This window comes from Scyliorhinus torazame, chromosome 16, assembly GCF_047496885.1.
Source record: "Scyliorhinus torazame isolate Kashiwa2021f chromosome 16, sScyTor2.1, whole genome shotgun sequence".
Classification (NCBI taxonomy): domain Eukaryota; kingdom Metazoa; phylum Chordata; class Chondrichthyes; order Carcharhiniformes; family Scyliorhinidae; genus Scyliorhinus; species Scyliorhinus torazame.
Genome location: NC_092722.1, coordinates 60,913,031 through 60,935,639, shown reverse-complemented (window position 1 = coordinate 60,935,639; position 22,609 = coordinate 60,913,031). Strand labels below are relative to the sequence as shown.

General features: G+C 44.4%; 1 protein-coding gene across 2 annotated transcripts in view; it reads right to left on the bottom strand.

Annotated features, from left to right (window-relative positions):
* Positions 1 to 3,729: 3,729 nt before the first annotated feature.
* Positions 3,730 to 22,609, bottom strand: part of LOC140392846 (tyrosine-protein kinase STYK1) — a 110,452-nt gene continuing 91,572 nt past the window's right edge. For both annotated transcript variants that reach the window (XM_072478569.1, XM_072478570.1), the window contains exons 8-11: positions 20,689 to 20,906; positions 18,611 to 18,651; positions 17,944 to 18,040; positions 3,730 to 5,620 (exon numbers count right to left, since the gene is read on the bottom strand). In XM_072478569.1, the coding sequence (XP_072334670.1) occupies positions 5,449 to 5,620; positions 17,944 to 18,040; positions 18,611 to 18,651; positions 20,689 to 20,906 (528 nt within the window). In that variant the 3' untranslated portion in view covers positions 3,730 to 5,448. The remainder of the gene's footprint in view (positions 5,621 to 17,943; positions 18,041 to 18,610; positions 18,652 to 20,688; positions 20,907 to 22,609) is intronic.

Genomic DNA, 22,609 nt, shown 5'->3' with positions numbered 1-22,609 from the left:
ATAGATCCCAAAGACCTCAATAATAATATTATGAGGGAACATTATCCCATACCCAAACGGGAGGAGATCACCAGTGAAATGGCCCAGGCGAAGATATTCACGAAACTGGATGCTTCTAAAGGAGTTTGGCAGATCCAACTGGACCCGTCCAGCCGAAAGCTATGTACCTTCAACACCCCTTTCGGCAGATTCTGCTACAACCAGATGCCATTTGGCAACATCTCGGCATCCGAGGTCTTCCATAGAATCATGGAGCAGATGATGGAAGGCATCGAAGGGGTGCGCGTATGTGTGGACGATGTCATCATCTGGTCCACCACACTGCAGGAGCACATACATCGTCTCCAACGCGTTTTTGCCCGCATACGGGAAAACGGCCTGCGCCTCAACCGAGCCAAGTGCTCCTTTGGCCAGACCGAGTTGAAGTTCCTGGGGGACCATATCTCCCGGTCAGGCGTCCGTCCGGATGCAGACAAGGTGAGCGCCATCACAGCCATGCCGCAGCCGGCCGACAAGAAGGCTGTCCTAGTCTTCCTTGGCATGGTCAACTTCCTAGGGAAGTTCATTCCCAACCTTGCCTCCCACACGACGACTCTGTGCCACCTCGTCAGAAAATCCACAGAGTTCCAGTGGCAACACACACGCCAGCTGGGATGGGAGGAGCTCAAACGCAAACTAACTACGGCACCAGTGTTGGCGTTTTTTGACACGTCTCGTGCCACCAAAATCTCAACTGATGCCAGCCAATCCGGCATTGGAGCAGTGCTCCTGCAGAGGGATGACACGCAATCATGGGCCCCAGTGGCCTATGCATCGCGGGCCATGACCCCCACAGAGCAGCGCTACACGCAAATCGAAAAAGAATGCCTGGGCTTGCTAACCGGTTTAGACAAGTTCCACGATTACGTCTATGGTCTTCCACGGTTCACGGTCGAAACTGACCACCGCCCCCTGGTCAGCATAATAAACAAGGACCTGAACGAGATGACCCCTCGCCTCCAGCGCATCCTACTTAAACTCAGGAGGTACGACTTCCAACTGGTCTACACTCCAGGGAAGGACCTCATCGTGGCGGATGCCCTATCCAGAGCAGTGAGCACGCCGCCAGATGCGGAGGGGTTCGTATGTCAGGTCGAGGCACAGGTGGCACAGGTTTGGTTTTATGGACCGACTCATTAGAGTTTGCGGTTCGCCATCTCTGCTGCCTGTCTAAATATTTTAAATCTCAGCTCTTCAGCATGGGTCCTAACTACCAAAGAAAGTGAATCTTTAAATTCTTGAGTGAATGACTTCCCCAAAGCTTCACGTGTTTCTCCATCTTTAATGCCTATATCCAACAGTAAAAATTATTTTGAATTCAATATAGGTCTGCCTTGGCTGTTTTCTGGTGTTCTAAAATTTATGCCTGTATGCCTCAGAAAGCAACTCATGTATGAAAAGAATTGCTTCATTCACTGCATCATACCCAACAGATACCTCCACCAACAGCAACGCATGATGTGGGGTTGCCGGCGTTGGACTGGGGTGAGCACAGTACGAAGTCTTACAACACCAGGTTTGTTTCAAACACTAGCTTTCGGAGCACTGCTCGTTCCTCACCCGGGGAAGGAGCAGTGCTCCGAAAGCTAGTGTTTGAAACAAACCTGTTGGACTTTAACCTGTTGTAAGACTTCTTACTGAACAGCAACGCATACAGCTCATAATTCTACCTACCAACTTACTTTGTAATAGCAATGTTCAGATTTCTTTTGGCCATTTTGTTTGTTTCGCTACCTTTTCGAATAAATAAAGAATGCCTCCACATCCCTTTCTTCAAACTTTGGAAAAGCTTGTATAAATTCAAATATCTCCCCATTGGTTGATGTCTGAAAATAAGTCCCACCTCACCTTCTTCTGGTGTCGTTCTATTTCCGCCACACTTTTAAGTTGAAATTCTGATTTTCTCCCTTTTCTCTTTCCACCATTGCGAACTTCTCCATTTCCAATTCCCTTTCCTGTCTTCTTTCTCTTTTCCTCCATTCCGAGTATCTTCATTCCTATTTTTCTTTCTATTGCTAATTGTTTCATTTGTAACTGAATTTCAGCCAATTCAATTGTCTCACCCTTTGGAGAACTTGGGTCTGTCCGGTTTCCCTTTCAATTTCAAATGCTTCACTATACTTTCAGTTATGTCAGCTTCCATAGTCCTGCAGGTAATCCCAATTGCAATTTATCTGCCAATTTACTTTGGCTCTTGGTTACTTCCAGGGTTACATCTTCTGCCTTTCGGAAATACTTAGAAACTTAAACACATTTAGGATTTCAACCAGCAAAATATACCTCACAGCAACTCCAATTCTTATGTCCAGTAGCTCAGTACTTACACATACTATATTTATTTTTACAAAAGGATTTACAGATCCCATATTACAACAATAAATCCAGATTATGTTTTACTATTTGCCATCCAGTAACTTGCTTTCCACGTTTCAAAATCACTCGGCAAATGATTAACCAGCATCCTGCTCTCCACATTTCGAAATCCTGCAAGAACCCCACTTTTGTTACAATCCCAGCTGATGTTCCTACTGGACAGTCAGGTCCCAGAAATGGAATCCAAGCTCAACAGACCGTAACTAATATTTCTTTGTTTAGAGACATGGATGAACAGTCACAGAGCTGCCGATTAACTTTTAACAAAAGAATAAAACATTTATTCAATTATAATACGCTACTTCCACACGAGTATTTCTAAACTCCACTCTCAAAAACATGCCTTAGAATCTTTGCCCAAGCAATGCTTTCTCAGATGCCTCCACAAGGTTCCACTTCCAGAATTTCAATCTCTCCTTTCAGTATTCCTCTGCATTGGATAGCTATGTGCATTCAAGCAACCACACACTCACTCAGGTATTCAGCCAGGCCAACAGAACACTACTACTTCACAGGCTGTATTAAGGTGTTACCAACCTTAGGATTAGTTCAAATGTCTGGCTTCTCACTAGCTAACCTCACCATGTTTGCACCTTTAAACTCTGTCTTTAACTTAGAGCCTCTCTCTGCCCCATCTTTTAACTTCAGTGATCTGTGCCTTGTTTAGCTTCCAGTTCTTTGTCCCTTTGACTTTGGTCTTCCTCGGCCTTCTTTTCATCCAGTGGTTTGCAGAACTATCCCGTTTTTGACTCCTAGAGCTTGCTTTCTGTTCCTTACTCCATTGTCCTGCCTCTGCTGGCAGATTCCATGAGAGCTGCTTTCTGCTCAGGTACCTAGTTCCAACTGAACATCAAGAGCTTACCACTTTTCAATGTGGGCCCACGGTTGCTAAGCAACAGCTTAGTTTTTTTAAACCTCTACAATTGCTTTTACATCCTAAACCTTCAATTACAATGCAGGCACAGTTTAAAATGAAACTAAAAACCACAGACGCCATTGTTTAACATAAGCTAACTGAAATTTTAACCCTTTGTGAGAGCACACAAATACAGAAACAAAAATTAAGCTTAAAACTTAAACTGAAATTTCTAATATCCAGAATATAAATACAAATATAAATTGTTTAAGCCAACTATATTTCCTAACAATAGCCATACTGGAACAGCTTGGCTAGATGTGCGACTAGTTCTGGAGGCACAAGTCTTCAGTGCCACTGCCAAGTTGTTGATGGTGCTCATAGGCTATGCAGTATCACATATATCATTTTCTGAAAGAAACATTTTGTACAACACTAATTTCCAATAGTGAAACTTAAGCCAAGGTTTCTTTTTGTTTATTTTAGTATTATTATTTACATTCTTCCACCAGAAACACAATGTTGAAGATAACCCATTAACTGTACACACTCAGCCCAAGCTTTCTGCATCAACCTACACGGTTTCACCAATTGTTTTATTTTCATATGGAGAGCTTATAAAATCAATTAAGGCTGACATCAATTAGGGCGCTATCCTGCAGGTTATGGACAAAGATGACCAGTAGAGTTAAGAATCCTTAATGTAGGAACCCACGTAAGAATTGCAGGAAGCTGAGAAATGCCCAATTGCCATAATCCGTTTGTCTTCAGAGTCAGCTACTAATCTAGTCCAACAGAAAATAATTTGTCAAATGTGGCTTCACAAAGATTGGGTATCATGTTAACAATGCTCAGAGATCATGATCGAATATTTTCTTTTATTGCACATATACTTCATATAGAAACCTTTGAAAATTCCACCTCCTGGTGGGTAAAGGTGGCATCAGTGTAGTTCTAATTTCTCCAGACCTCGAGTTCCCAGGTACTGTTCCTGGTATGTGTTGAATTACTTGAACTTCCTCAGGTCAGGAATTGGAACATTATAATTGGTTATGCTAAAGTCCCTTAGGCTGAAAATGGTAGCGGAGGTATTCTGGTGTGTTGTAGATAAACAAGGGTAGATCAGGCTCTACACTGATATCTCCACTGTCAGTACCTTCAGGAGAGGGTGTTGGGGGGGGGGGGAAATAGGGACTAATAGGGTCAGGATGGGAGAGGTAGACATGTCCCATTGGCTCTGTTTCACAATGACTACAATGATCCCATTTCAAACATATCGAAACCAACCATGGGAAGATAAGTATCCAGGTTTAATTTGACGTTCTTTAACCAGATTTAAATTTTCCCTTCTGGACCTTTGCACAGATGTTCTCTTGTGAAATACAGGAAATTAACTTTCATACTCCCATCAGTGGAGGTTTGGTGGAATCCACAAATGGAGTGGAAGCCACAAAGAAGAGGTCCCTGTCCCCATTTCCTCCCATCTCCACTCCCAATTTAGAACTTGTTTAGAGTCAATGTGTTATCATGGGGAGAAAGGTCATGTGCAGACAATTGTTTACCACAAATCTTTGCTTTACACAGCCACCTTCTTGAGGGCAATGAGGGATGGGCAATGAGGGATGGGCAACAAATGCTGGCCTAGCCAGCAACACCCATATCCCATGAATTAACTTTAAAAAAACTAAAGCTTTAGCATTGGACTCTGCCCATTGCTGATCATTATCCCAGTACTTTGGAGATGGCATTTAAAGGTTACAGTACATCCTGAACTATTCTTAACAATCTCTGGCAACTGTTACTGCCCTGTTTGCGATGATCACAATCTCTTCTAGAATATTCCACAACATCAAAGTGCATCAGTGCTGCTTTTGGAAGTGAACCGTTTTCACGTTAAACTGAAAGTTCAGCCATCACAGCAAATTCACCCAGCAGCAGAGCAACGTCCTGTTGCTTAGTCACCTCAGCTGATGGCAGTACCTTAAAGTCTTCGATCATAATAATGGCATTTAGTCAACCTGTATTCACAGCTTTCACCTAATCTGCAACTGCTATTTTCTCCAGCGAGGCCAAGGTTCTGCCATTCAGCTTCCTGCTCGTTTTGGCCATCTTTGAGCATTTCGGTTTCAGCCACTTTTGTTTACGAATTGCTCACAGACTTGCCCTCTTTGTTGGGCCCATCAGAAAACCCCAGCAGCTTGTTTGTATTGGTCGAGGTCCAGGTCATCAGCGACTTGCAGCAACTTAATCCCATCAGCATGGTTCATCAAGGACACTAGCTTATTGATTACCCCCGACCAGTTTGGCCTGTCATAGGGTTTCCATTGCCAGCAGTGCTTCATCAAGTCATATCTGGAGGAGAAAGCAGAGGGAAAAAAAGGTTTGTTTTTTTAAAAAAACTATAGCTCATAAAATGTTCAGATTGGTATTTGGAGACTGTGACTCTATTTTACCATATGGTAGAGGGCTGTGAGGTGACAGGATAATCGTCCGTCTGAAGAAATGTTTAATCTCTCCTTTGTTCTTTGTGGCACCAAATTCCTTTTCAGAACAACTATCATTACTGAGGAAAAGTGCAGGACCTCCTGTTGGTCAGTAACTGGGGGATGTCAACACTACAATGTTAGACATAGGTTTTTGATCATTGTGTTTCATCTGTTCTGTGAAGGACAGAGAGACTTGGGGGTTTATGTGCATTGATCTTTGAAAGTGCAGGAGATATCGAAAGTAGCAGCCAGCAAAGCATACGGTTTCTTGGGTTTCATAAATGGATGTATTGAGTACAAAAGCAGGGATGTTATTAAAGCTCAGGTTAAACAACATTCGAGTATTGTGTCCAGAACTGGTTGCCACACTTTAGTAAGAATGAGGTTTCTTGAAAGGGTGCACAAGAGACTTCCCAGAATCATTCCAGAGATGAAGGATTTTAGCTACAAGGTTAGGTTGGAGAAGCTGGGCTTCTTTTCCTTGGAGTAAAGGAGAATGAGGGGAGATTTGGTAGTATACAACATATTAATGTATTTAGATAAGGTAGACAAAGTAAAGCTGTTCCCCTTAGCTAATGTACGAAGTCTTACAACACCAGGTTAAAGTCCAACAGGTTTGTTTCGATGTCACTAGCTTTCGGAGCGCTGCTCCTTCCTCAGGTGAATCCAGTCCAACGCCGGCATCTCCACACCTTAGCTAATGGTACAAGGACTGGGACAAAACAACTGGAGTTTTGATCACGAGATATGGAGATATAGCAGTGGTGGGGTGGGAATGTGAGGAAAAACCTTCTTAACGCAGCGAGTTGCAAATTGGCCTGGAACGCACCTCGGTTGGTGCAAGTGGAAATGATTGATAATTTCACAGGAAATTGGATAGGAACATGGCAAGTTGGCACAATGGTTAGCACTGCTGCCTCACACCGTGTGGGACCCGGGTTCCATTCTGGTCTTGGGTGACTGGCTGTGTGGAGTATGCACACTCACCGTGTCTATGTGAGTTTCCTCCAGGTGCACCGGTTTCCTCTTTCCAAAGATGTGGTTAGGTGCATTGGCCATGCTAAATTGCTGATGTGCAGGTTAGATGTGGTCATGGGGAAAGGGTGGGGGAGTGAGCCTAGATAGGGTGCTCTTCCGGAGGGTCAATGCATACCCGATAGGCCGAATGGCCTCCTTCTGCACTGTATGGATTCTATGGAAACAAACTTGCAAGGTCACAGGGATAAAGGAGTGGAGTGGTTCTGCAGAGAACCAGCATGGACTCAATAGGTTGTGTGGTCGTCTTCTGTGCTGTAGTTAGGCGATTAAATAAACCAGGCAAAGCACGAGGGAGGTGGTTTTGTGGAAGGAACGTGCTTGATGGATTGAATGGTCTTTTCTCATTCCATGTAGCCTTTCAATTCTCAGGGATCAAATTAAATATTTCAAAAGGAGTTCGAATTATGCATAGTTTTTATGAGAGATGAATAATTATGCACCCAAATGTTCCAGGGAACAGTAACCGGCAACAGGAAAAATACGTCCACTTCATGCATCAGAGAATACCACCTCGGGGCAGTTCAATTGACCGCCGATTTGAATACCAGTTTTCTCATTTCTTCCGTAGATTCGGTCACATCTGGACAGTGCTCAGTAATTGTGTGGGAAATGACAGAGTTCAACTAATCAGCTCCTTCTGATGCAAGTCACACTGAGAACCACCACCTGGATCAGTTAAGTTTCCTAGCTCCAGCCATTCCGGTTTCAATCGAAGAGTTCAGCATCACTCTCCTGGGTCATTAGTCCATTTTATTCTGTTGTTCTTGTCTGACTAAAAAGGGGGCCGGTTTAGCTCTGTTGGTTGGACAGCTGGTTCGTGATGCAAGGCAGCATGGTGGCACAGTGAAAGCACTGCTGCCTCATGGCGCCGAGGTCCCAGGTTCGATCCCGGCTCTGGGTCACTGTCCATGTGGAGTTTGCACATTCTCCCGGCGTTTGCGTGGGTTTCGCCCCCAAAACCCAAAAGTGTGCAGGATAGCTGGATTGGTCACTCTAAATTGCCCCTTAATTGGAAAAACTGAATTGGGTACTCTAAATTTATATTTAAAAAAAAGAAAAACACTAGTCCATTAGGATACTTTGTACATTGTGCACCAGTTTATGATCCAAGGTCATCTAATGAGAGTCCCTGGAATTTGACCAAGTTGGGATAGCAGGTGTCTTCGAAAATAGGACAAGGAGCTTCAGAGCGTTTGAGCATTGTTCTGTGAGTCTGTGTTGACCTATAGGAGTGCGCTCTTGATCATTGATTCTTCCACAATTCGAGGCAGAGTCCAATTATCACATCTCCTCACTACCACATCCTAGAGCTTATACAACACCAGGTTAAAGTCCAACAGGTTTGGGGGTGTTTTGAATCACTAGGTTTGTTTTGAATCACAGACAGAGCAACTGGAGAGAGGGATAATCACAGGTTAAGGACAGTTGCCATGAGATAATTCACACCTCTTTAACCTGTGATTATCCCCTCTCCAATTGCTCCGTCTGGACCTGTAAAGACTTAATTACCTGCAAAGACTCACATTCAAAGTATTGTCTTGCATCATTGACTTTGTCTATATACATGTTTCTGGAACCCACCTCTTCATTCACCCGAGGAAGGAGCTGTGCTCCGAAAGCTACTGATTCGAAACAAATCGGTTGGACTTTAACCTGGTGTTGTACGACTTCTTACTGTGCTCACCCCAGTCCAACGCCGGCATCGCCACATCATGACATCCTAGAGGCATTGCATAGATTTTATTTGTTATGGGGAAGCAGTGGTTTACTCTTGACAGGAGGATGTGTGCCAGTGAATGTATAGTGTTCAGTTCTATTCGCGACTCCTCAGATATTCAAAGATTTTGTGTGTGCATGCAAAAAGAACTGGGCAACATTCAAGTTTGGGCTGATAATAGGCAAGGAACATTTGCTCCACCCGAGTGCCTGGAGATGACAATCTCCAACAGTTCAACTACCTCCCCATGACATTCAAAGGAATTATCACCACAGAATCGGCAAACATCAACATTCTGGAAAGTCAACATTGACCAGAAACTTAACTGGAGCAGCCACATAGATACCAAGGCTACAGAAACAGTGATAGAAACAGTGTGTAAAATTAGGTAGAATTCTTCCATAAATGTTTTGCATGGATGGTGATGGATTATTAGTTGCAAGAATTAGATTTTAACTGATGAAAATTTCTGCAGAAGTCCCCAAAGCCGGTCCACCATCTATGAGAAACAAGTTGTTAATTAGTTAATTGGATTAGGCCACTTTTCAGAGGCTAGAGTCAGACAGTATAAAAGGTGAGCCATCTTACAGTGCTGACTTTGTTTGCACTGGGAGTGCTGAATTTGGGTGCATTTGAGTGCTACAGTGAGAGTTTGGTGACTGAGGGAGTTAGGTGAGGAGGGAGCTCTTTCATTTCATTTCCTACATTTCCTCAAAGAGCGTGAAGGGAGCCGGGAGTTTACAGAGAGTGCAGCTAACTGGGAGCAGAGTCGGAGGGCGACGTTCCCGCTGGTTCACAGGGCAGCTACATTCTGTAAGATAAGAGCGGTTTGTTTTTATGTTTTGTTTTTGTTTTTGGGGGGCAGCAAGCTACCTTTGTATCATATAGCAGAATCACAAATTTTAGAGGGTTCACTTGAGAGAGTAGCAACAGTATATATATATATATATATATTTTTTTTTTTTAAGAGCCTAAAGGGCGTTTAACCTTTTTTGTTTCCTTTTACATCTCTTTGGGAATTCAGATCTGAGGGGATGGAGGCTAGGGCAGTTGCATTCTCCTCCTGTAGGATGTGGGTGGTGAGGGACACCACTGGTGTCCCCACTGACTACACCTGTGGGAAGTGCACCCAACTCCAGCTCCTCAGAGACCGCGTTAGGGAACTGGAGCTGGATAAACTTCGGATCATCCAGGAGGCAGAGGGATTGATAGAGAGGAGTTACAGGGAGGTAGCCACACCCAAAGTACAGGACAAGAGTAGCAGTCAGGGGAAGGAAAAGGAACAGGCAGACAGGGCAGCAATCCCCCGTGGCCATTCCCCTTCAAAACAAGTATACTCTTTTGGATGCTGTTGGGGGGGGGGGGTATGACCTACCAGGGGAAGGCCCTAGCGGATTGGTCTCTGGCACTGAGCCTGGCTCTGTGGCTCAGAAGGGAAGGGGGGAGAATAGAAAAACAATAGTGATAGGAGACTCAATGGTTACGGGAACGGATAGGAGGTCTGGGGTTCCGAATGAGACTCCCGAAAGGTATGTTGCTTCCCGGGTGCCAGGGTCAGGGATGTCTCAGATCAATTCTACAGGATTCTTAAGGGAGAGGGGGAACAACCAGAAGTTCAGGTGCACATAGGCACCAACAACATAGCTAAGAAAAAGGATGAGGATCTAAAAAGTGATTTTAGGGAGTTAGGTTGGAAACTAAAGAGCAGGACAAGCAGAGTAGTAATCTCGGGATTGCTACCAGTGCCACATGTAAGTGTGGCAAGGAGCAGAGAGCGAGTGCAGCTGAACACGTGGCTACAGGGCTGGTGCAGGAGGGAAGGCTTCAGATATGTGGATCATTGGGATACCTACTGGGGATGGTGGGACCTGTACATGAAGGACAGATTGCACCTAAACTGGAGGGGCACCAATATCCTGGCTGGGAGGTTTGCTAGAGCTCTTCAGGAGGGTTTAAACTAGTTTGGTAGGTGGATGGGAACCAAAGCTATGGATCAGAGGATAGGGTAGCTGTTGAACAGGCAGAAATAGTATGCAGCAAGTCTGTGAGGAAGGATAGACAGTTGATAGGGCAAAGTTTCACTCAGTGGAATGGGTTAAAATGTGTCTGTTTCAATGCAAGGAGTGTCAGGAATAAGGGAGATGAACTTAAGAGCATGAATCAGTCCTTGGAACTACGATGTTGTGGCCATTACGGAGACATGGATTTCACAGGGGCAGGAATGGCTGTTAGATGTTTTAAGAATAGGGAGGGAGGTAAAAGAGGAGGGGGAGTGGCACTGTTAATTAGGGAGTACACCACAGCTGCAGAAAAGGAGAGAGTTGAGGAGGGTTTGTCTATTGAGTCAGTATGGATGGAAGTCAGAAACAAGAAAGGAGCAGTCACTTTATTGGGAGATTTCTATAGACCCCCCAATAGCAGCAGAGATATGGAGGAACAGATTAGGTGGCAGATCTTGGAAAGGTGCAGAAGTAACAGAGTTGTTGTCATGGGTGACTTCAACTTCCCTAATATTGACTAGAACCTCCTTACTGCAAATGGTTTGGATGGAGCAGATTGTGTCAGGCGTGTACAGGAAGGATTCCTGACTCAATGTGGATAGTCTGAATAGGGGGCAGGCCATATTGGATTTGGTGTTTGGCAACAAACCAGGCCAGGTGTCAGATGTCTCGGTGTGAGAGCATTTTGGTGACAGTGACGACAACTCCTTGGCCTTTTCCATAGTCATGGAGAGGGATAGGAACAGACAGAATGGGAAGGTATTTAATTGGGGGAGGGGAAATTATACTACTATTAGACAGGAGCTGAGGAGCATAAAGTGGGAACAGTTGTTCTTGGGGAAATGCATAAATGTAATGTGGAGGTTGTTTAAGGAGCACTTGCTGCGAGTGCTGGATAGTTTTGTCCCACTGAGACGAGGAAGGAATGGTAAGGTGAAGGAGCCTTGGATGACAAGAGAAGTGGAGCTTCTGGTTAAGAGGAAGAAGGAAGCTTGCGCAAGGTTAAGGAAGCAAGGATCTGGCACGGCCCTAGAGGATTACAAGTTAGCCAGGAAGGAACTCAAAAATGGGCTTAGGAGAGCTAGAAGAGGGCATGAAAAAGCCCTGGTGGAAAGAATTAGCGAAAACCCCAAAGCATTCTATACTTCTTATGTGAGAAATAAGAGGGTAAGCAGAGTGAGAGTAGGACCGATCAGGGATAATGGAGGGAACTTGTGCCTAGAGTCTGAGGAGATAGGGGAGGCCCAAAATGAATATTTTGCTTCAGTATTCACTAGAGAGAGGGACCTTGTTGCTCATGAGAACAGCGTGAACCAGGTTTTAACAGGTTGATATTAAGAAGGAGGATGTGCTGGAAATTTTGAAAAGCATCAGGATAGACAAGTCCCCTGGGCCTGATGGGATATACCCAAGGTTACTACGAGAAGCGAGGGAGGAGACTGCTGCGCCATTGGCGATGATCTTTGCATCCTCATTCTCCACTGGAGTGATGCCGGGTGATTGGAGGGAGGCGAATGTTGATCCACTGTTCAAGAAAGGGAATAGGGAAATCCCTGGGAATTACAGACTAGTCAGTCTTGCGTCTGTGTAAGCAAAATATTGGAAAGGATTCTTGAGAGATAGGATTTATGATTATTTAGAAAACATAGTCTGATTAAAGATAGTCAGCATGGCTTTGTGAGGAGCAGGTCATGCCTCACAAGCCTCTTTGAATTCTTTGAAGATGTGACGAGATACATTGATGAAGGTCGGGCAGTGGATGTGGTGTATATGGACTTCAGTAAGGCATTTGATAAGGTTCCTCATGGTAGGCTCATTCAGAAAGTTAGGGGGCATGGGATACAGGGAAATTTGGCTGATTGGATACAGAATTGACTGGCCGATAAAAGATAGCGAGTAGTAGCGGATGGAAAATATTGCGCCTGGAGGTCGGTGACCAGTGGTGTCCCGCAGGGATCTGTTCTGCGACCTCTGCTCTTTGTGGTTTTGGATGAGGAAGTGGAAGGGTGGGTTAGTAAGTTTGCCGATGACACGAAGGTTGGTGGAGTTGTAGATAGTGTCGAGGGCTGTTGCAGGTTTCAACAGGACATTGACAGGATGCAGAGCTGGGCAAGTGGCAAATGGAGGTCAACCTAGATAAATGTGAAATGATTAATTTTGGAAGGTCAAATTTGAATGCTAAATACAGGGTTAAAGGCAGGATCCTTGGAAGTGTGGAGGAACAGAGGGATTTTGGGGTCCACATACATAGATCCCTCAAAGTTGCCACCCAGGTTGTTAAGAAGGCGTATGGTGTGTTGGCTTTCATTAACAGGGGGATTGAGTTTAAAAGCCGCGAGGTTTTGCTGCAGCTTTATAAAACCCTGGTTAGACCACACTTGGAATATTGTGTCCAGTTCTGGTCGCCTCAATATAAGAAGGATGTGGATGCTTTGGAGAGGGTGCAGAGGAGATTTACCAGGATGCTGCCTGGACTGGAGGGCATGTCTTATGAAGAAAGGCTGAGGGAGCTCGGACTTTTCTCACTGGAGCGAAGAAGGAAGAGAGGTGACTCGATGGAGGTATACAAGGTGATGAGAGGCATGGATAGAGTGGATAGCCAGAGACTTTTCCCAGGGCGGAAATGGCTGTCACGAGGGGACATAATTTTAAGGTGATTGGAGGAAGGTATAGGGGAGATGTCAGAGGTCAGTTCTTTATGCAGAGAATGATGGGTGTGTGGAATGCACTGCCAGCTGAGGTGAGGGAGTCAGAGTCATTTGGGACATTTAAGCGTCTCTTGGACAGGCACATGGACAGCAGTAAATTGAAAGGGCGTAGGTTAGATTGAACTTAGATTAGGATAAATGGTTGGCGCAACATCGTGGGTCGAAGGGCCTGTACTGTGCTGTACTGTTCTATGTTAGGAGTATGATGGCATATTCTCCATTTGTCTGGATGACTACAGCTCCAACAACACAAGGAACTGGACACCAAAGACAAAGCACCCCACTTGTTTGGCACTCCAGCCATCATCTTAACCATTCACCCCTCCACCACTGGCACACAGTGGCAGTAGTGTGTACTACATGCAAGATGCACTACAGCAACTTGCGAAGTTTCCTTCGACAGCACCTTCATGACCTCTATCAATTAGGAGAAGGCAGAAGACACATGTGAACACCACCACCTGCAAAATTTCTCCAAGCCACACATCATCCCTACCTGGAACTATAATCATTGTTCCTTCAAGAGCTCCCTCCACTGTGGATGCACCTACACCACATAGAGTGCAGCAGTTCAAGAAGACAGCACCGCACCTTAGGAAGGATATTTTAGCGATGGAGGGAGTGAAATTTAGGTTCACCAAAATGATACCTGGATTACAGGTGTTGAGTTACAAGAAGAGATTACTCAAATTGGACCCGTGTCTGCTAGAATTTATAAGGTTAAGGGGTGATCTGATCGAAGTATTCAAGATATTAACAGGGAAAGACAGGGTAGATGAAGATAAACTATTTCCACTGGTTGGAGATTCTAAAACTAGGGGACATATGGACTGTTCAGGAGACATGTTAGGAAGAGCATCTTCACTCAAAGGGTGGGAGAGGTTTGGAATTCTCTCCCACAAACAGCAGTTGAAGCAAGATCAGTCATTACTTTTAAATCTGAGATAGATATGTTTACTTAACAAATAACAATTAAGGGATATGGGCCAAAGGAGGGTATATGGAGTTAGGTCACAGATCAGCCATGATCTCATTAAATGGCGGGACAGGCTTGAGCGGCTGAATGGCATACTCCTGCTCCTATGCTCCATTGCCACCTCTTCATTCGCGCTTCGGCGTGGGCAACAAATGGTGGCCTTGCCAGCGATGACCATGTGCCATGAAAGTGCATTTCTTTTTACCACAAAGTGTGTGCAGGACGCAAGTAGAGAGGCTTGTTTGAAAACTTTCTTTTAGCCAAGTCGTCTGGATTGAGGATTGAGGGTCACTCGTGAAGAATGACTATTTAACCAATGTACCAAAAAGATGCTGGTGTCATTCAACCATTCTCACCATCAGCTTGTAAAACCAAACCACACTCACCAACAGCCTGCAGAACTAAAACCTAACCCATAAATGCTTCCGAATAAATGCTTCCGAATATATCCAAAAGGTAGGGAAAGAAATTGGGGGGAAAAGAATATTTCAAATTGTGCAGCAATTTTTAAATTTTGTACCTTTGCCATGTTCCATAAATACATGATGATTATTTATGTATTAAAACAGAAAAAAAATTATTCCTAGATCTGTATTGTATCCAAGAGAAAAATATAGTTGATTGATCACAGAACACGAATGGCAACATAAAAATGGGGTGGGAACAGGCTTGGACGAGCTCTTGAGCTGAACAATGTGACAGCTGAATATCTGCTGAACTCATTAACCTGGATTGCTCCAGTGATTACTTAATTTCAGTTGTACATGTGCACTCAGTTCACTGCGTTCAATGATTAGTCCAAACATGGTTTTATAACAAAGTCCTTAACGCTTAACACTTAAAACAAAAACATCATTCTGAACAAAAAGCAAATGGACGAAAGGGAGAGTTAATGTTGTAACTGTGTAAAAAGGTATTTGATGTTTAATTGCAAGTAAAATGCCAGATCGGTTTGCTCATCACCAAATTGCTTGCATGTCTGAAGCGATGCCATAGATCAAACACCTACTCATGCCCCCTAGTGCTCAATGCAATGCTGCACAACACCCATAGTTACGCTGCTTCCCATTAAACTAAATATTCCACCATCAAATAGTGAGTACTTCAAATGATAAAAAGGTCCAGATTTAATATTTTATGGAATATAAAAAAGTTAACTTGTTAGGTTATAAATTATTTAGGGTGAACGTCATTTTTAATGTTCTATTTTTAAATCATTCATGACTAAAATGGTCCGGAAACATGTACACGGAATCCAACATCATGACGATTAAATTAAAATGAGAGCAAAAGAGTTACAGAATCAGAAAAAGCAGCAAGCTTCTCATGTAACTTGTGGGAAGTCCTAAATGGAGCTTAAAAGTTTATATGGGGAAGATTCACCATTTAGCTTTTACAAAGCAAGACAGAAAAGATCCTGGGAGTAGGTCAGTTGCCTGCCCTTCTCACAGGAAATAATAATGATCTTTATTAGTGTCACAAGTAGGCTTACTTATGATTGCAATTAAGTTACTGTGAAAATCCCCCAGTCGCCACATTCCGGCACCTGTTCAGGAACATGGAGGGAGAATTCAGAATGTCCAAAAAAGCAAGTCTTTCGGGTCTTCTGGGAGGAAACCGGAGCACCCGGAGGAAACCCACGCAGACAGGGGGAGAATATATTGGCTCCGCACAGCCAGTCACCCAAGCTGGGAATCGAACCCGGGTCCCTGGCGCTGTGAAGCAACAGTGCGAATCACTGTGCTAAAGATGTTCAACATGGAGTCTTAACCATGGGTAGAGTAAGAAATACACAGGATAAAACAGGGTGCCCAGGACACTAGGAAATGCAAGAGTCACACATCCCTTGTGTCCATTAGATAGGGGGTAAAAATATCTAAAACAATCAACTGACACAGAACAGGAACAGTATTTGTGTTAAATGAAAAGGCAACCTTTATATCTGCCAGGGAGCAGAGGGGCAGGAGACACTCCATCAGACAGTGCTTGTAGTATTTAAATAATAGGTACCTAGGGAGTTGGGTTGTTAAATCTGTTGTAATTTGCCTGCAAGGAGTAGCCGCATCCCATCACTTTAAGGGGTGTGTGTCATGTGATTCACCCACAGTCTCACTTCGGTGTAGAGAAGAACACAGCAGACATAGCCCCGTTGCTGAGATCTTCAAACTCTCTATCCACATGTACAAGTATAATGTTCACATACGTGTTCCTAATAAATGGGCCAACATGTTTGCACAATTCCTCATGAGCATTTGGTGCCTTTACATCGTTACAAACAATAAAACACAATAAAATCTGGTTGTGTTCAATTATGGAATTTATCACATGACCTCCCGTCTGAAATTACCCTGCCCCCACACTTCCACCATTGTTGCACCCTCCAGGCACACTGCCTTGCCACAGAAAGTTGGAAAGCAAACTGATGCACAGATATTCCAGTTGGATTTATCTTTACTGCAAGTGAAACAGGCTTTCCTGTCCCATCTCCAACATTTTTATAGCTGACAAATGCAAGAATACCAAATTTCAGACCATCCCAACAATTTATACTGCGGGAGAAAAGGGTGCTCATTGTCTGGCAAGTCATCTGTGAATGGCCGAGTTTCATTTGCCTAGAGTGTCCAGGACAATCCTGGAGAGTTGATGACCCAACAATGAGTTTTTAAATTGAGAAACTCCCAAATGCTTGGAATCTGCAGTCTCCCTGACTAAAAGGGAAAGACTCTCTTTGGATTAATTATGTTCCATAGAAGAGAAGGAGAGCCAGGGGGGAATTCCTGCACAAATAACTCGGGCACAATCAATTTGCACAGTAAGAAGCCTTACAACACCAGGTTAAAGTCCAACAGGTTTGTTTTGAAACACTAGCTTTCGGAGCACTGCTCTATCCTCAGGTGAGGAAGGAGCAGTGCTCCGAAAGCTAGGCATTCGAAACAAACCTGTTGGACTTTAACCTGGTGTTGTAAGACTTCTTACTGTGCTCACCCCAGTCCAACGCCGGCATCTCCACATCATAATCAATTTGGACATCCGTCAGCATTTCATCATCATCACAGGATGAATATTCTGGAACTAGCTACCACCATCACAGGAGCCCTATCTAAGGAGAAGGTCCACCACCACCACCCTCTCAGACAATTCAGAGGCAGCCATGAATGCAGTATTGCCAGTGATAACATAAGGAATATATTTTTTTTTAAATACACATCTGGCTGCACCAAATATATTGACAGTTCTCACTAATGTTCAATGTCCATTCAACCCTTGAAAACGTTTTTGGTCCTACTCCACTCAGTCACTCCTGGGAGTGTTCAATACCCTCATCCCATCAAGAACTGGCAGAACAACCTGTCCACACACTGTGGATGCTACTATTGTGACAGCTCTTTCAATTATGGGCTGCGTGGCTTCCTTCTCCACCCTCCAATTCTATGATTGTGTGGCCAGGTGGAACAGCATTGCTCGCTCAGAGCCCCACAAAGAACGTCTGGGTCACTGTTGATTTCAGTTCTGCCCCAGACCCCAACCGCAATGATGCTTGGATATTCCTCCTGCATTCCCCACCACCACTGGCTACCTTAGCCAGGTACTAGCGGAGCAGCTTTGTCTGTTCACCAGCCAAAATAGAAAGGATGCCATGGGGTTGACGTACAGATCAATCACAATCTATTCAAATGAGAACTCAGTAAAGGGCCTACTCAATATTTACAATGAAAGTTCCCTGTTCGGATAGTAAATAGATTGACTTACAGTGCATTGCTACTGTTAGACGGTTTGGGCATTCTATAATTTCGCTGCAGCTTTGGAAAAATTTCGAGAGGCTGAAATTCAGGATATGGAGGAGAACCTGCAAAGCAAAAGGATTAGGGAGTCAAACATTTACTGTAGAAATAGCATTTAGCTGGAGCATCAAAATAGTGTGCGAAACATCCAACTCTTGGTCACAGTACATTAACATACTTAAAATCAGAGTTTAAACATGACTTAAGACATGCAGTAACCACTACATTTAAGCACATATTCAACATAACTTTATACCTGAAGGGATTGAGGACACCTTTGTACCAGTAGATTAGCAGCAATGCAAAGTGATTTTCAGTGTGAATTTTACACTTATGAATTCATATTTTTGCCGTAGCACTGTAGACACAGCCAAAATTCAGAGTCGCACCCCAGCATGGAGGAAGAAATCTCACTCCACTCCAGAATGTCAGAATTTGACTCTAGATCGTTGGAATTGCTGCATCAAGTCCTGACCTGCTTCTGGAGTAAAGTGGATCAAGAATCCTTCTTCCTTGCTTGGGCGTAGCTCTGAGTTGAGGTTGGATCTACACTATGCTGGTAAGAAGGTAGCAGAGTAATAATAGAACTGTGCATTCAAAATTCATCAAGTTAATCTGTTTGCAGAGCAACATACCTAGAGTAACTATTTCATAGAGAAGGATCCCAAATGACCACCTGTGAATAAAAACAAAGTTTAAATACAATTTTTCACCCTCACGATTGGAGCAACTCTCAAAGCAAAAGTTCAATAAAGGGTTAATAATAATCTTTATTAGTGCTTACATTAACATCGTAATGAAGCATTGTGAAAATCCCTTAGTCGCCACACTCCGGCGCCTGTTCGGGTACACTGAGGGAGAATTCAGAATGTCCAATTCACCTAACAAGTACGTCTTTCCGGACTTTGTGGGAGGAAACCGGAGCACCCGGAGGAAACCCACGCAGACACGGGGAAAATGTGCAGACTCCGCACAGACAGTGACCCAAGCCGGGAATCGAACCCGGGTCCCTGGCGCTGTGAAGCAACAGTGCTAACCACTGTGCTATCATGCCGACCAATAATATCACAATGATTTCCCAAAAATTGTTATTTAATGGTCTTCAATTTCAAACAAACAAACAGGCTGTAATTAATGAGCGTTAGGAATTTAAATCACAGACCATTTAGCATTTGTGACATGACACTGGCATGTTTGACCAACTGTTGACTGAGCTCTCCATTTCTTGGCTTCAGTACGTGAAGGCATCATGAAAATCAGTCCACAAATGATAACGAATGGAAATGGTATAGTGGCAATGTCACTAGACTATTAAGCCTGAGGTCCAGGCTATTGCTCTGGAGACATGGGTTCAAATCCCACTACGGCAGCTGATGGAATTTAAAATCAACTGATTAATAAATCTGAAATTGAAAAGCTAGTCTCAGTAACGGTTCGGAACCGTGAAACTATCATTGATTGTCGTAAAATCCCATTGAGCTCATCTGGTTCACTAATGCCCTTTCGGGAGTGAAATCTGCCGTCCTTACCTGGTCTGGCGTACATGTGACTCCAGACCCCACAGCAATGGGTTGACTCTTTTTTAAAAAATAATTTTTATTAAAGGTTTTCATAAAATATCAATAACAAAATAAGAAAAAAGAACCCAACAGGGTTAAGTACAAAACACAATCTAAAAAAGCAACCCCCCAAACCCCTCCCCCCTGTACATAAATAATAAATTAACATTAACACCCTGACTTAACACAACAGGTGTATACACCCCTTCAGACCCTCCAGTGTAAATAACATAAACAAAAATAAAGTAAAACCCCCCAACCCCCCCCCCCCCACCCCCCCCCCCCCCCCCCCCCCCACCAAGCAGATGCTGCCATTGACCAATGTCTATTGTTCTGCCAGGAAGTCTAAGAACGGTTGCCACCGCCTGAAGAACCCTTGTACCGACCCTCTCAAGGCGAATTTCACCCTCTCCATTTTAATAAACCCCGCCATAGCGTTGATCCAGGATTCCACGTTTGGGGGCCTCGCATCCTTCCACTGAAGAAGAATCCTTCGCCTCGCTACCAGGGACGCAAAGGCCAGAATACCGGCGTCTTTCGCCTCCTGCACTCCCAGCTCCTCTGCCACCCCAAATATTGAGAGCCCCCAGCCCGGTTTGACCCTGGATCCTACCACCCTCGACACTGTCCTCGCTATGCCCTTCCAAAATTCTTCCAGCGCTGGGCATGCCCAAAACATATGGGTGTGATTTGCTGGGCTCCCTGAGCACCTAACACACCTGTCCTCACCCCCAAAGAACCGGCTCATCCTTGTCCCGGTCATGTGTGCCCTGTGCAACACCTTAAACTGCATGAGGCTGAGCCTCGTGCACAAAGAGGAAGAGTTCACCCTCCCTAGGGCATCTGCCCACGTCCCCTCTTCGATCTCATCTCCCAACCCCTCCTCCCACTTACCTTTCAACTCCACCACCGAGGCCTCCTCCTCCTCCTGCATCACCTGGTAAGTTTCCGAGATCTTCCCTACTCCCACTCCTCTCTTCCTCTCTCTCTTCCCACCCCCCCCCCCCCCGAGAGAGAATTCAACAATGCTCCAGCGGTGCCCAGAGTGAATAAAGTACCCATTTCCCACTGTGCACCCATATTACACTCTCAATCGCTCAGAGTCAATTGAACCGTGTCCTTTCTCAAACGAAAAAAGGTTTTCTTGTACTTACGTATCGCTCTTTTCTGTGATTGGCCGCTTCACAACCCTCTCTGGTGCAAGCCATTTAATCGGAACCTGGGCTGCTTTGTGGGATGACAGTGTTCCAGTTTTGTAAACATCAAAGGCCAGACTCAGGCCAGTGAGTTTAACAGTCAGATCTTCATGGATCAAAATATTCCGGGCAGCGATATCCCCATGGATTAGCCTGTGCTTTGTAGTCAGATAATCCTGTTCCAAATGGATAGACAGTCTGAATAATGTTTTGGATGCACAAAATGAGTTGTAATAAGAATGCAACTGCGATTCTGCTGAAGAAACTGAACAATTAATCAGCGGATGACCCCCAACACGGCCGGGATTTCCATTCTGTCTGTGGCCAGCTTATACCAGTTACTTCATCATAAAGTATCAGCAATGACAAACAACCAGGAGACTAAAGGAGGTTTTGTCCCAGAAATCTAACTAATCTACCAACTATGCTGAAACTATTTTAAGCTATAATAGTGATTTACAAATTACCAGTGAATTTGTCCCGGACATTCCATTAATCTGACTCAGTCATAGAATTTACAGTGCAGAAGGAGGCCATTCGGACCATTGAGTCTGCACCGGCCCTTGGAAAGAGCACCTTACCTAAGCCACACCTCTACCCTATCCCCATAACCCAGTAACCTCACCTAACCTTTTTGAATACCAAGGGTAATACCACAGCCAATCCACCTAACCTGCACATCTTTGGACTGTGGGAGGAAACCGGAGCACCCGGAGGAAACCCACGCAGACACGGGGAGAAGGTGCAGACTCCACACAGACAGTGACCCAAGCCGGGAATCGAACCTGGGACCCTGGAGCTGTGAAGCAAGTGTGCTAACCACAGTGCTACAGTGCTTCACATTAGTTTAGTATTCCTGCATTAACAAGAGAACTTCTTGTCACAAATTAAAAGATTTTTTGGAAAGCTGGAACAAAGCACAGAATGTCACATCTATAAATGTTTCTTCCCAATTTTATTTCTCCACCCCCCCCACCCCTCATCCTGCCCCACACCCTGATGCTTAGCAAAGGTGCAACAATCCCATTTGTATTTGTACAAGTGGTGTTTCTATGTAGCTTTGTGTGGAAGTTATATCTGAACACAAACAGATAATCGGTTGCTCAGTCTTCAGTGACTGAAGTCCTAATATAGACATCGTGAAAGACCAAATCATGAACTGCGTTCCAATACACCAGAAGAAATAATTTCAGGCCACATTGAATTAGTTTTCAATGCCTGTGTCACAATGCAGTCTCATAATTTCTATGGGCTTGAATTTATGTCGTAGTTCCCCAACCCCACACACCAGATATAATTTTGGAAGGGGAGGGGGGGGGGGGGGCACGTAAAATACAAGGAATCCCAGCCCACCACCTTTCTGCCCATCCCTGCCTGTTCCTCACAGTACTGTACCTAGACTGACGCCAAAAATCAACAGCCCCCAAACCATAATTAAATGAATAATTAGAGCTTGTTACCAAGACAATTAATTGGGCTATTATGCTGCCCACACCTTGGTACTATAGGAATGCACAGGCACCTGGGAGTGAGCAGAAACATAATACTGCGTATACTGAAAAAGGTCAGCATGTCGGGCAGTATCTGTGGAGAGACAAATAGAGTTTAACATTTCAGGCCGACCACCTTTTTTTGAGGGCAAGTTGAAAAAGAGCAGCAAGGAAGAGCAACCCCCCCTCCCCCCTGATAGCTCTCTGATATTGAAAATGGACATGGATCCGGAACAGTGTCGGTCGTACTGCCTGATATCGTTATTGAATGTAGACATCAAGTTATTGCTGAAGGTGTTGACTTCATGAATTAAGGGCTGCATCCCGGGGGCTCTAGGCGAGGACTAAACGGGGTTCGTGAAAGGGAGGCAGCTGTCGGCAAAGGTGAG